The following is a 14,998-nucleotide window of genomic DNA, read 5'->3' as shown; positions in this document are numbered from 1 at the left end:
AGTTATCCACATCCCTCTTGAAGTGCAGTGCCCAAAACTGAACACAGGCTTCCACTGTGCCCTCGCCAGTGCTGCATAGAGGGGAAGTACCACCTCCCTGGACCTGTTCGTGATGCACTTGTTAATTCATGATAGAGTGTGGTTAGCTCTATTGATCATTTCATCACATTGCCGGCTCTTGTTCATTTTTGTTTTGGTGTTCTCCACTGATTTCATCAGTTCACTTTTCTTTTGGCCTTGGAGGCTCATCTAAAACTAATGAGCTACTTTTCCAGCACTTCTGCACACGCCATATATCCTGTGCCTAAGTTTCTATTCATTGGGACCTATGTCAGTTCATGCTGTTAGTAGGGCTTCTGTGTGATGTGTATGCGCACTGACCAGTGGTTATATTAATCCATACTCTAGCAAGACCTACATCCATGTTACTAGAATTGGTGTGGGTTGGTCCATTAGGTAATCTCTACAGATCTCTTTGAGACACTAAGTGGGGAACTTCCTCTACCTGCACTAGCTTTTTCCTTCAAGGGGGGACATAAATCTTCACAACTATCATTTTGGCTCCTTTCCTTTGCATTAAAATGGACATAGATAATTTAAAAAGTACTTTTCTTTAAAATTTCAAGTAAGATAATTTCTAGGATAACGTTATGATGGGAGATCTATTTGACAACTTTTCCTGTTGTTTGATCAGTATACGTTTTTGCCGTGAATTTAAACTGGTTATAGATATTTATTATTTTTTGCAGCCTATCAAAGTTGTTCAACATAATATTAATACAGAAGAGTTGTATTCATATCTGAAGGAATTTATTCACATGCTGTATTTCAGGTAAGAGATATTGGGATTTTTTTTCCTTCTGATCAGTAGCTTTTGTTGAGCTTCTCTTTAAACATGCTGCAAAAGCAATTTGTTTTCGAGGGTACTCAGGGAAGGCTGAGAAGGAGTTTCCTAAATGATGAATAGGTGGCAAGCAGTTTTTAGTAGGAGGCCAGCTGGTTAAGTTTTTTCAGAAGCAGTTATTTATTGTTGCCAGTATTTGAAATGAATTTCACTGTCAGGGCATCTACCTCCTTTGTGGGAGATGCCTTCTTACTTTAAAACAATCTAAATACACTGACTTAATTGTGACTGTCGCGTAGGACTTGATGCTGCAAATCACTACTACATGAATATTCAAAGTCTGAGATTTGCTGTCTGCCAAGTGGAAACTTGAACAGAGTCCTGAAGGATTTTGCCACCTGAGTACAACATATCTGTGTTCACAGAAATAGTCTTTCTCTCTCCTTGCCCTTAGTGCAAACTAGCTCTCTGAATTCAGTTGTGATGCCTTGGTTTCCTGTGTTCCATTTCCATACTCAGGAATATTTTACTTTTCTTGAGGCCATATATTTTTTGTTATTGTGTCTCATCATCAGGGATTTTGCTTTTCTCTGTTTAAAAATTGCAAATTCTCCGATTAACCCCCCAATTTATCTGATTAATAAAAACCAAATCCATGTGTTTCTACAATTAAAATGAAACACCACTATACTGCTACATATATATATGTAATGGTGTTTCATTTTAAACCAAGGCATCACAACTGAGTTCAGAGAGCTAGTGTGCATGTCTATATAGATAGATAGATAGATATAATGTGTGTGTGTGTGTGTGTGTGTGTGTGTGTATATATAGATCTAGATATATATCTAGATATAGATCTCTGTGTGTGTGTGTGTGTGTGTGTGTGTGCGTGTGTGTAGGCATCAGTTGAACACAATGTTTTATTGATACATTTACTATCCTAAAGCAATATGGAAGCCTGCCAGTACCTCAATCACTGTAATAAAATGAATTCTAAATACCTATATATTTTGGTATTTGATTTTTTTTTTCTTTTTATCATGGAAAATCAGAGCTCCCCCTGCCCACTCTGCTCAAGCTGTAGCTGTCCCCCCTGCTGCTTTGTGGTGCTGAGCAGCCCTGATACGCTGGTGCCCTGCCATTGCCCCTCACTCCCAATCCACAGGCACTGCCAGTGCCCCTCTTTCCCAACCCACAGCCTCCTAACCCCCCAGCCCTGGTACTGCCCCTCACTCTTGACCCACACCCTCTATACCTGCCGGTGCCCCTCATTCCTGACCTGCATTCCCCCATTTCCCCAGATGCCCCTCACTCCCAACTCATAGCCCCCTCGCCCTGCTGGTGTCTCTCACCCACAACTCACAGTCCCTCACCCCTCCCAGCCCTGCTGGTGCCCCTTACTTGTGACCTGCAGAGGGGGCCCCCAGCTGCCAGGGCTATGGGATCAGGGCCAGGGCCTGCAGCCCCCTGACCCCTCCACTCCCAGCAGTGCCCAAGCCCAGCTGCTGCACGTGGGAGGTGGCAGCTGCTGTGGCCAGAGTGGAGCGCAGTGCCTGGCCTCCCCTCTTTCCCCCCACCCTGCAGGTGACCAGGGTGGGGGCAAGCTGCCCATTGCAGGCTTGGGGTTCCCCACTCTGCTGCCCTCTGCCTGGGGGCCTTCATGGCTGAGTGGGTGAGACCCAGCACAGGAGGGCAGAAAGGCTTGCTGCTGCTGCCACCACTGCTGGGAGCCCCACACTGCCATGGTGAGGCACCCCCTGCCTGCCTGGCAGCAGCGGGGGCAGCAGCACAGAGTTGCACCCCCTGCTGCTGCTGGGTGGGCAGGGGGTACCTTGCTGTGGTGGCACAGCTGGGATAGGATTCCCAGGAACGGTGACAGCAGCATTGAGCCTCCCCGCCTCACTCCACAGAGTCCTGCCATCACCTGGGACCCATTTTCTCATTTAAAATCCACATTTTTCTGCCATGAATGGAAAACAGATACCTGCTCATGACCTCAACCATCATTGGCTTTATTTCTGTCCTGTAACAATGTTGTTACGTTTCTGTCTGCAAAGCCTCTGACAGGTTTTCTCTTTTCTTTCCTCTGTGCAAAGGATGATAGCATAGGGCACAGAACTGCTGGTCAGGAGATCTGAATTCCACTCCTTATTTATCCACAAGTGCATCACAGGGCAAGTCACTAAGTGCTCTTCTACAGTTTTTGTGCCTCTATACCAGTGGTTTTTAATCTTTTTTCACTTGCAGACCCCTTCGGAAATTTTGAATAGAGGTGCCAGACCCCTTTGAATTCGAAGTGTGGGTAGTCGTATACTTCTGATCATAGTCATCTTTTGCAGACCTGTTAGACATAGTCCATGAACCCCCAGGTTGAAAACCACTGCTCTATGCTATATTTGTTCAGAAACCAATAGTTTAGACAGGTATATTTAGAGCTATGAAATCTGCTTGTGGACGTTCTAGCCCCTGTCTGCACCTGAGGTTCCCCATCTATAAATGTGGGATAATGTCTGCTTCACTTCGGAAGTTGTGAAGCTTATTATATGATCTTGAGATCTGTGGTGTCTAATTGCAGATTACTTTACAGTCAAAATCATGAAAAATAATAATTACAAAATAAATTGCAGCAATGCTTCACAGAAAGTCATGGGAGGTGCACAATCATTTACTAATCACACTTGATAACATCTATACAAATATATTTTGCTATTTTTCAGACATCTGCTAGTGAATCCCAGGGACCGCCGTGTTGTGATCGTGGAATCTGTGCTGTGCCCCTCACACTTCAGAGACACACTCACCAGAGTTCTGTTCAGGCACTTTGAGGTTCGTGCTTTACATAACTATCAGTTCATTGCCTTTATTGGTTATTTATCAGATATCTTGAGGGATGTTGGTAATGCTTCTAGCATTCACTGTGGTGCCAGGCACACGAGAGGAAGTGGTCAAAGAAATGAGGATAATAGCAAAGGGCTAGGAAAGAGATGAGAGAGATGAGATAGATAAGGTGGGGAAATGCCCTTGAAGGCAGGATTTTGATCAGTTCTGAATCCTTATGGCAGCTATCAAAAAAGCAGATAATAGCAAGAATTCCACCAATTTTTTAAATTTTTGGGAACAAATAGCTCTTGTCATCCCATTTTTGACAGACTCAGTAATACCTATTGAGCATTGTCAGCAGCGTTGAGTCTATATTTAAAACTTCTTAGTGCTCTCTCAGTAAAATTCATGACTCCTTTGCCATAAGTCGATATCCTTGCCAAACTCTTGACCTGACCTCTGGCTGTACTCATTTAGATAAGAACTTACCTGAAATTTGTTCTGACCTCCACATAATCAATCTTTTTGATAGATCAGACTCTGTTTATCAACTTTATTCTTACTCTAGTTTTAATAGGAAACACAGTACAAGGGTATGCCATCATTTTTCCATTCAGATATATTAGATGGCTAAGGTGTTTTTTTTTTAACCAAAGGCCATGCAGCCTAGTAGTTTGTCTTCCCAACTTAACTTCATAACTAATCTTAAACTATCATGAGCTGTGTTTCGGAATAATGCCTTCTCAGTATACATGAAGTAATTTTGATGTTACACAGTTCATAAGCAGTTTGAATGGATTTTATATCATCTTTGAGAAAAGCAGAGGAGAAAGAAAGAAATATCTTTTCCTTTTCATTGCTTTGCAATAGGATGATGACAATTAATTTAGCCTTTATACATTATTCAAAGGGATGGCTAAAGGGAGGGGAAGGTTTTGCTTTGATTTTCTGAGGCCTGTTTTCCTGCTAACAAACCGGCTGATAAACATGGAAAATGAGCCGCACATTTTTGTATGATTGCCATTTGATGGGGTATAAGTAACCTTGACATGTGATACAAGGTCAGCATTTATAAGTATATGTTGTGATCCAGTTATCTGTAATGTTGCCAGTAGGTACAAGCTTTGTGGATGTACAGTGTGCTTGTAACAGCACTTGCCATTTAAATCATGCCAGTAGTACAAGACATTGCCAAATCCTATTGATTTCTATATCAAAGGTGTTGATTAAGCATACTGGCAGTAACCTGGCTCAGTTGTTCTCACCTCATTAAGGCTTGTAGCCTTGTTATTCATAATACTGGCAGACGCAATGTATATAGGCCACTTACCCTGTGTCAGTGCCTTGCAGTGTACCAGAGCCTGTAAAATCACTGGAGCAACAAGTATGGTTGGGAAAGTAAAAGCATTCAGCCTTAGGGCTTGCAGGATTAGCCAAGCACCATGTAGGGGATTTTCTGGCTGCCAAATGAGCCTGCTGTAAGCAGTTGGCATTCTCCCTACAGTCCAGAATGGAGATTGTTGCCCCCTTGAATGTGTGTTTTATTGAATTCTTGGAGACTCGGGGCTCTCGTCTAGATCTATAGTCAAAGCTACTTCCACATGATCATTTAGATCTCCTTCCTTGCTACCTATATTGCACCATGAAGCCACTGGCAAAGAGAGCTCTTCTGTTTGCTCTGTAACCTTGGACTTCCAATCTGTTTGTGTGCTGCTTATTCCCACTGGCCACATCTCAAAACCAGTATGCAGTTTGCCTTCTTTATTCTTATCTACAGATTTTGACAGTGTTTTTTCAAGTCCTGTTTAGTTTTTTCATAGTACCCCTTCCGGTGACAACATAAGAATTTATAATTGGGACCTCGGATAACTTCCATACACAGGACTTATTTTTCTTACAAGTGGGTGCTGTGGTTCAGTATTATTAGGCGCATATGTGCACATAATGTAGCAGTGAGTATTCTGGCAAAGGATTTTAGCATCCAGCTGCATTTTGTTGGGCATTGTCACACTAGATCAAATCCTGAATTAATAATAGGCTGCTCATTATGTGATTGTTCAGTTTTTCCTTTCACTATGGATTTGGGGAGAAGCGGCTGTTCTAAACATTCAGATTTTTTTTCACTGTACTTTAATCGTTTTGTTCTCATTACAGGTTCCTTCTGTGTTGTTTGCTCCAAGTCATCTGATGTCTCTCTTGACACTCGGTATTAATTCTGCTATGGTTTTAGACTGTGGATATGCAGAAAGTCTGGTGCTGCCTGTATCCTTTGATAATAATCCAGAAACAAAATTGTCATTACAAAAGCTGTAACAAGTAAAATTTCTGTCATGGATTTAAAATGTGATGGGGGGTGGGGGGGGAATAGCCAGGCCAATAATCCAGCTTGGAGCATAGGATTCTGGCTCTGTGGTAGAGTTTGGTCTCTCCTCATCCTGATGTGCTAAGAATGCCATAGACCTCTGACCGGGGAGGAGCATGAATAGGAACAGGCATAATCCATTTCTCATACCAGAAACTAAAATTCTGGACAAAATCATCTAGTGGAAATATTTATAACTGATAAATGACAATATGAAGAAAATGCCTTCGATGCCAGTGCCTTCATACAGAAAAAACACCCATTACAGAATAGTCTGATTTCCTCAGCTGCTTCTAGATATATGAAGGAATCCCTATTCTGAATTGCTGGGGTGCCCTTCCCCTGGGAGGAAAGGCTATTCACAAGTAAGTTGACAATTATGCATTTCAAGACAATTCTATCAGTTGATTGTGACCATTATTTTTTTTGATCAGCAAACGTTTGTTATGAATTAAGTATGGATTAAGTACTACTGTAACCTCCTTGGTGATACTATTGCATTTTAAAGGTGTAAAATGTTTAGCTGCTATGGCTGCAATGGGAACTAGAAATAACAGGTTGGAAGCTGGATGGGAAACCAGAGGGAATAAATACTGCCATATCAGTATGGTGCAAGGATATTGGATAGATACAGCATGTGTAACTATTTTTTTTTTTAAATTTACAACATTTTAGGGAGCTGGCTTATCAGTTACAGGAGCAGTGTACTGTGGACACAGGATTAGCTAAAGGACAAAAACTCCCATCAGTAATGGGTAAGATTCACTTTTAATGTAACACAAATGCATTTTTTTTATAACCCTAGGGGGGAAGGTGAGTTAATCCCCTTGTCTCTTTTGCTGAGAACATCAGACAGAATAATTCAGTGTTTCTTCACCAAGTCTAGCATGCTCCTGCTTGCATGGTTCCTCTTCCCATTAATTAATTTCCCATTAATAAATTAACGAGTCTGGTTTGCTATGAAAATAAAGTTCATAGCAGTTAGCTTGTTGGAAGTAAAAGCCATCTCTGGAAAAGCTCCGTAGTAGTTGCCTGTTATATTTTCAATGAGAACAACATATTATCTTTTCACATAAACCTTTTTTTTGTTAGAAACCTTTTGAAGCTGTCATCAAAATGCTGTTTCTGCATTTTTGTACTAAATTCAATTTTCCAAGTATTGTTTTGATTCTGCAAGTTCTATTTCCACTTATTCAAGTGCTTTTGTTCTAAATTATTTCCTGTATTTCAGGCTCTGTTCCAGAAGACGTAGTAGAGGATATAAAAGGTAAAGTTTCCCACTTTGTGCAACAATAGTTTGCATCTTCTCCACAGATCAGTTTAACAATGTGTGGTGCCTTGCTGCTGAATGTGTAGGTTTTTATTTTATATTCCTTTCCATTTTATTTCATTCCTGAGCAGAGGAACTTGGAGCACTGTCCATAGTGTAGATGCTCGGACTGTTGTATTTCATTGGTCTTTATAAATTTAGGCTTGAGGTTTTGAATCCTGTTATAGCTTAGTGTTTTATGCTGCATTTGTGCATAAACTATGAGCACTAAATTATTTTGTGTACCCCTCTGTTAGTAGTTTAAGTTAATTTAATATTGGACTCCTTAAATACTAATAGTTTGATTGATTTTATTTATAGACTGTACAATGGATACATTTACATGGGATTTATAGCACTAGCAAATTTAGCTTCTACAAACTGAGCAAGCATGGATACATTAATTTTCTATTGTTTCTGGGCACAAAGACAGCTGTTAAGAATTTCTGACTTCTGGATTAAAAGATCAAGTTAGTTTTTTGTGCATAAATGATTTAAGTTCTATTTACCACATAATACACTAGTTTCCCCAAAATGGAAAATAAAGAGTAGAAGGAGTTTAAAATACTGGGAAATATTCAATGATGAATATATTAGAAATTGGACCTGTTTTCAGTACGAAATGCTGCCTAACATTTCATGTGTTGTACATTTTACAGTTCATTTAATAGAATAAAAATGAGTGAACTAACTCGCAGGAGACCTTTTTACCAGGAGAAATAGTGCCTACTCCTTGAGCCAAGCTAGGGAGGAAAATCCCATGTCAAGGGCAAAGCAACTTGGTACCTTAAAGATGCTATTTCTAAATGTTGTTAATATTTTATCAGCCATAAAAATGAATTTATTGAATTCTAGACTCAAATGTAGCTTTGAGTAGTTGGCTGTTTTCATAGGGTTTGGTTTTTGTAACCTGGTATATTATTATTACTTGGTAGAATGGTTCTTTGTGTTTCTGTTAAAGTGCTTTTATTAATAGATGAATTGCATTATAGGATTATTTATCAGGATCTGGTGTAATTATGCACCCAGCTGCTGTGATGTATATAGACTCTGACCCTTTTGTTAATGTCCCATGGAGAAAAGCCCCTCTGGAGTTTGAGGATAGATTTGTGCCACTAATAACATCACGTGGCAACAGATCATTAAAATCTGGCAGCATCTCATTTAAAATGAAGCAGTGAGACTGGAATTGCTGATTCATATTCAGTATGCTATTTCTGCCACCCTGTGGCATAGTTCTTAATGGCCCTCAGACTTTAATAGATCAAAAAAGAAAATTCTGTTTCTCACAGCCTGATTATGGTATGAGCATTATTTCATTCGGACTACTTCATCCTAGCTGGAGTGTGACCTCAAATAAAGGTGCTGTCACAGTTCTTCAGAGCCAAAAAGTAGTACCTTGCGCACGCAAGAACCTGGAATTTGTAACTAAATAAAATCGAGTAGTAGAAGTCATAACCTATGTAGGTGAAACAACCTGATAGTAATGGGAAAGTTGGGAAGGCAAAATAGAGTCCAATTCTCTCTTTTTTTTATAAAGTACGCACCTGTTTCGTGAGCGACCTCCAGCGAGGACTGAAAATCCAAGCAGCAAAGTTCAACATTGATGGCAGTGCTGAGGTAGGTAGAGAATAAATGTTTATTGACCTCTTCAAAGCGGAAGAAGAGCTATTTTTCCACTTCTGAAATAATGTGTGTTGTTTTTAGCGTCCTTCACCACCTCCAGACGTGGACTACCCTTTAGATGGAGAGAAGATTCTGCATGTTGTTGGGTCTATCAGGTTAGAAATAAAATAGCTGAGAATGCATTATTATTAATATTATCGCAGGGACCTAGAAGTCCCAGTATGTTAAGAAATCATTAAAAATAAGGTTGAGGTTTTGTCAGTGAACCTGCATAATTCTGTAGCATTTATCTTCATGTATGTGGGTTTGCAGCATGCGTTTGTTCAGAGGATGCGGCTATTGATTAATCTACAGTTTAGGGATGTTGATGACAAGCCATTTGCACTTTGATTTTGTGGCTTAATGTCCCTAAGTCTTTTTGATGTAATAGCAGCCGTATTGTGAATAGCCCTTACTTGTTTGGCCTCCTGGAACCCCAGGCACAGAGCAGAGCCCCTTGTTCTGGGTGCCCTGCAAACCTGTAACAAAAAGCACGTCCCTGCCTCAGAGTTAACAGTCTAACAAGAGAGATGGGAGTTTGAGGACAGCTAAACAAGGGGAGAACAAGTAGACAACAAGACATGTCGGTACCTTGCTTAACATGCCTCGCTTTTTGTCTTTTGAACAGAGACTCAGTTGTTGAAATGCTGTTTGAGCAGGATAATGAAGAGAAATCAGTTGCAACTCTAATCCTGGATTCTCTTATTCAGGTATTTCCACTAAATAATTAGGCTCACAAATTGTTGTAGCCTTGTGTAGATCCTGGTCTATCAGACACTTAAGCTCTCAAGTAGTTCTGCTAATTGCAAGTGTGACTTAGGTGGATAAGTCAGAGTTCTCTGCCTGAGGCGTACAGTTAGTTTAAAAACTAACACATGTAGTGGATATTTGCTCAATGTTGAATGGCATTGATATCAGCCCCCCCTTTAAGAGGTTCGCTTGGACTAGAGATTATCTGTTCTGCAGGCAGCTGCTTTAAGGTGTAGAGATACCTCAGCTGGCTTTCAACAGCCTAGCTTGAGTACAGGCCAACTGCAGCAGCACAGACCTCTGCTGCTGCAGCTAGACTGCCACCAATGCTGGAGCTGGCTTGTGTGAAGCTAGTTTAGGTAATGCCTCACACCAGCCTGAAGCCTGCAGTGTAAACGCCCTTAGAAATTCTCTTGGCACATCATACTTCATAAGAAGCAATGTTTTTGTGCAATTAAGGGGAAAATGGGCTGTGAGGTAGAAATGCAAACTCCATCTCGTATATAATTTTTAAAGTTGCTTGTCTGCAGTTATAAATATGTTTGAATCAGTTGGTAGATGAGGAATTGTTTATGAGGGCAGTTCATTTCGGTATTCCAGACTTACAAGGCTTCATCAGGTTAGGGCCTCACTTAACATGATCAACATTTGAGTATCTAGATTTTGGCTTAAGGCAGAGATGTCCAAGTGGTGGCCTGTGGGCTATGTGTGGTCCATGAAGCAGTAAAATGCAGCTTATGGAGCTGCTGGGTTGGTGTGGCTCTGGAACATGGGGTGAATGCCACTATTGCTTGTCCCCTACCCCGCTCCGTTGCCTGTTGCTGAACTCTGGGGTTTGGATCACTACTGAAAAGGGAGGTGCATGGCAGCAAAGTTGACTACCCAGGTTCTAGATCTGTGCCAATGGACTGCTGCACTGCCACTGGAAGGGAGTCATCTGGCCTTTGAGAAGCCCTGTAGACTGGATCTGGTCCACAGGGCCAAAGTATCTTGTGATGATGCCCTGGCCTGAAGGGTGATGCAAGGTGAATGCTCTCAGTCCCCTAGGGCAGTGGCTCTCAGTCTTTTGCATCCTATGTCCCACCACTGGCAACACACAGGGGGTACACGCAAGTGCACATGCACCCCCTGAGTGTGATGGTGCACCCTCTATAAAAAGGCACTGCCAACACTGTTGGTGGCACTTGCAGGCAGTCGCCACTTGCCCCCCGTGTGCCCCACTGCCGACATTGCCGGTGGTGTTGGCAGGCGGTCAGAGATCGCTGCTGGCCATCGCCAATGCTGCCCTGGTCAGCGCTTGCCACCCCCTGCTGCCGACAGCGCCGACAGTGTCTGCAGGAGGGCCATGCTTACTGCCACCATGCTCCTGCTGCCACCATGCCCCCCCAGGTGCTGGGGACATGCATCGTTCATGTATCCCACCAACTGTTTTGTCAAAAAACCCTGGTCCCACCATGATAAAAGGAAAACCCCACTTTTTCCAAGAAGTGCATTTGTACATTTACATGCATTTTAGTATTACATTAATCATTAATGGCAATTTTCAAATGAGTTGAAGTCCTACCTACACGACCTTTGCGTCCTACCCCACTGGTTGAGAAACAGTGCCCTAGGGGATTCCCTTTAGCCAAAGGAATCCATGGTGTTGAAAGGCATGCTGAGATCTGTCCTATCCACTTCTTGCTGGAGGAGAGGATCCTTGCAGCATGGGACCCTGTGTGTGGGGTAGAGGAGGGGTCTGGGTAGATAAGAGAATTAGGAAATCCAGCCCTCTGTTAACAGAAATATAGCACTGTGGCTTGGTGAAGAGAGACTGGCTAAACTACTACCTTGTCTGTATAGCTTCATGTAACCGTTCCTTGCTTCCCTTTGGTACCAGTGCCCCATAGACACCAGGAAGCAGTTGGCTGAGAACTTGGTCGTTATTGGAGGCACCGCTATGCTGCCAGGATTCCTGCATAGATTAATGGCTGAAATTAGGTACCTGGTGGATAAGCCAAAATACAAAGAAGCACTTGCCACGAAGACCTTCCGAATTCACACGCCACCTGCCAAAGCCAACTGTGTGGCATGGCTGGGAGGTAAGGAAACTAACACTGATCAGTGGGCTGAAGGGAAAATTAAGCCTTGAAAAGTGGACTTTGAAATGAGCAAACGATCACAAGTCTTTTGAGTGCTGTCAAAGTTAAGTTGTACCTGAGCTCTCTGGAGTTGTTGTACCCTCATGTCAGAGTCCTGAAGAGCAAAGCTCCCTCTTCACTTCTGGAGGGCAGGAGATTGGTATTGCTAATAGCATCACAACATGTCAGCTTATCAAGCAGTAACATCCAATGGCTGCCATGTGAGGGCAGCGATAAAGTAACTCTTCAAAGCTCCCGCCTGCTGGAGTAACTGTATATTTCCTTCCCAGGGAGGGAAGAAAGGCAAATCAAAGGAAAATTTGCCTGTCCTGGGCTAATCAAGGACTCTAACACACCACACAACTTGTGTTTGCATACAAGAGAGTATCCAGGCCACAAGCTGGATTTTGGATGCTATTTTACAAATTGGTAATCAGATTAGCAAATTGAGAGGCGTTTGCAGCATTTGCAGTTTAGTGTGCTCAGACAAAAATGTTGTTGTTTTAATAATTTGGATGCTTCAGCTAATAAACTGATTTTATATAGTAGAGTAGAGTATAAGGATGTGGACAGATATCATCCGACACTGATGTAATGGTTACAAATGGAGCCAAACAAACTGTACTTCAATCCTGTGTCATGCAGAATTTAAAGCAACTTGGCTCACTTACATCACTATGGGAGCATGCAGATCATAACAATTAAAGCAGAAGAACTGAACCCCAATTCCCCCCACACTTTAAGGGGTTGAAAGTTTTATGTCTATTCATAGAGAGACAAAACGTGGACATAAACATACACTTTATATCCTCCTGTTGTGGTGTTAAATATCTCTAAAAATCATTAATTAAGGCCTGGTTGGGGTATAGAGCCAGTGGAACAAAATGTGTTCATTATGATGGTACCAGCTGTCTCCATTTCCTGATGAGACACACCGGTTGACTCATGCAGTGGTTCTCAGCCTAACATTGATGGCCAATCCCAACTGCCCCTCACTCCTGACCCAGGGTGTGGAGCATGAGGGGGATGAGTGGGATACGAGGGGTCCCAAGCAGCCTCTTGCAGGCTGGAACTCTGCCAGCCTGCAAGGGAAAAGCCACGGTTGCCCATGTTTTTCTCCTTCGAAGGAGAATCCATTTTTAAGATTTGTTCACAACCCTTTCATATACTCCTGCACCCCACTGTGTTGAGAAATGCTGAACTAATGTATACTGACTTCTCTGTGGCCAGTGCAAACTGACCCTTGTGCATATGTGACATACTTGCACTTACTCACAGCACTGGGTAAGTGTCTCCTGTGTCTTTAATTACTTAAGACGGGTGTGGGCTGAAGCAAGCTTGGGTGAGCTACAAAATATGTTTTAAAAAAAATGGTATTTTCAGCCTTTTGTCTTTCCTTTGGGCATCTTGAAATGGCTGAGATTTATGAGGCTGGCTGGGGAAGAGTCAATATGACAAACCAACACCAAGTGTCTTTTTTTTTTTTTGTCAACAACGCAGGCGCCATCTTTGGAGCACTTCAAGACATCCTCGGAAGCCGCTCGGTGTCCAAGGAATATTATAGCCAGACGGGCCGCATCCCAGACTGGTGCTGTCTCAACAACCCTCCTTTGGAAATGATGTTTGATGTCGGCAAAACACCACCGCCGTTGATGAAGAGGGCTTTCTCCACCGAGAAATAAGTGTCTAAGCACTACACTGGTGTTCTTTTGACTGTTTCAAGTGCATGTAACAATGTTGCTCTTTGTATGTTAAGTAAATTGTCTAACACTGTTTAAAATGAATGACACCTGTGTAGCTTGGGAGCCTTGTGTTGGGAAGGGCTACACTGCAGATGGATCCAGCTGTGTCTAGTCTAAAACCAGATGGGGTACTCTGCTTGTCTCTTTCTAGGGAGCACATATAACTGGCAAAAGTTGTTACCAAGTTGTCTGTCCTATTTATATGTACAGTAGATGAAATTAGGAGGCTTCATTTTTAATTTTAAATCAGAAGAACAGAGGAAACACTGTTACCAGAAACATCTGTTGAACTTTCTCTGCCAGGCTGCGTGTGTCCACATTAACAAACAGTTGGCTCAAAGATGCATTAAAATATCTTCTGAAAACAGTTTTGTGATCACAAGGTCTGTGGAAAGACATCAAGGGCTAGGCCTAAAATTCCTATTTTCAGTGATTTGCTTCTGCCAGACACTGTCGCATGCATTGTCACTCTAACCTACCTGCTAAAAACATTAGCCAAACCATCTAACTGAACATTTAGAAATTATAAAGGAGAAGCGTAATAATGGAACTTGTCTCCCCACTTCAAATAAAATGGAAACTTCCTCCGGCATTTTTTAAACACATCCTCCTATTGCAGTAAGTATGAAATACAAACTTAATGAATCTGTATGGTAACTATTGTGCAATAACTACTAATATTCAGACCAAAAGCAATAAAGTGCTTCAGATTCATTAAGAGGGACCCAAGTGACCATTATTTTTGGCTTCTGCAGTCCAGTTTGTTTTATAACTGGCAGTGGGATATTCCATTTTCATTGCATGTCCCCACAAACCTTGTAACAGTCGGAGATTTTGAGCATCTCTACTGTACTTTAATTACTCCAAAGGTCTGTTGTTTCATAAATTCACTCTTAAAACGCAGTCTTGTATCTGGATATACACAGCATGCTATTGTAGCACTTAAAGCAGAGATAGTGTTACAGAATGTAGGTGTGTGAAATACTGAGGCCAGTTCTGGTGTTTGCACCAAAAAAGAGCCTGAAAACTTGGGTGGTGTACAGAAAGTATTTGAGGGATGGAAAAAATGCCTTAAAAGCAAGAGGTGACTTGTTTGCAAGGTGTAAGCCCTTTTTAAAGGGAGAATCCAGCAGAGGAAGGTGCAGCATAGCCCAATGGGAAGGCAAACTGAAGTAAGATATTCTATTGAGAAATAAGACACAGATTTTTCCCACGGGAGTCTATTAAACCAGTGGAGCACATTACCAGGGGAAGTGGTGTCACTTCTGTTTCTTGAAGTCTTCACGTTGTGCCTGGATGCTTTCCCGAATGCTGCTTCAGCCAAACACAAGTTACTAGAATCAGTGCAGGGGGACGTGAATGAGAGTCCGTGACCCATTACCA

The 14,998-nt window shown here is 42.0% G+C and overlaps 1 protein-coding gene across 1 annotated transcript in view; it reads left to right on the top strand.

Moving 5' to 3' along the window:
- ACTR10 (actin-related protein 10 homolog) overlaps positions 1-14,333 on the top strand; it is a 24,594-nt gene extending 10,261 nt beyond the window's left edge. The window contains exons 3-13 of the mRNA XM_019518410.1: positions 750-832; positions 3,565-3,673; positions 5,822-5,929; positions 6,327-6,394; positions 6,705-6,784; positions 7,261-7,296; positions 8,879-8,958; positions 9,046-9,119; positions 9,632-9,713; positions 11,633-11,834; positions 13,374-14,333. Of these exons, the coding sequence (XP_019373955.1) occupies positions 750-832; positions 3,565-3,673; positions 5,822-5,929; positions 6,327-6,394; positions 6,705-6,784; positions 7,261-7,296; positions 8,879-8,958; positions 9,046-9,119; positions 9,632-9,713; positions 11,633-11,834; positions 13,374-13,555 (1,104 nt within the window). The 3' untranslated portion in view covers positions 13,556-14,333. The remainder of the gene's footprint in view (positions 1-749; positions 833-3,564; positions 3,674-5,821; positions 5,930-6,326; positions 6,395-6,704; positions 6,785-7,260; positions 7,297-8,878; positions 8,959-9,045; positions 9,120-9,631; positions 9,714-11,632; positions 11,835-13,373) is intronic.
- Positions 14,334-14,998: the final 665 nt, after the last annotated feature.

The sequence above is a fragment of the Gavialis gangeticus genome, unplaced genomic scaffold (assembly GCF_001723915.1).
Source record: "Gavialis gangeticus isolate Ggan-Ray unplaced genomic scaffold, GavGan_comp1, whole genome shotgun sequence".
NCBI lineage: Eukaryota > Metazoa > Chordata > Crocodylia > Gavialidae > Gavialis > Gavialis gangeticus.
Note: the sequence above shows the minus strand (reverse complement) of the source record. Positions and strands in the feature narration are given on the sequence as shown.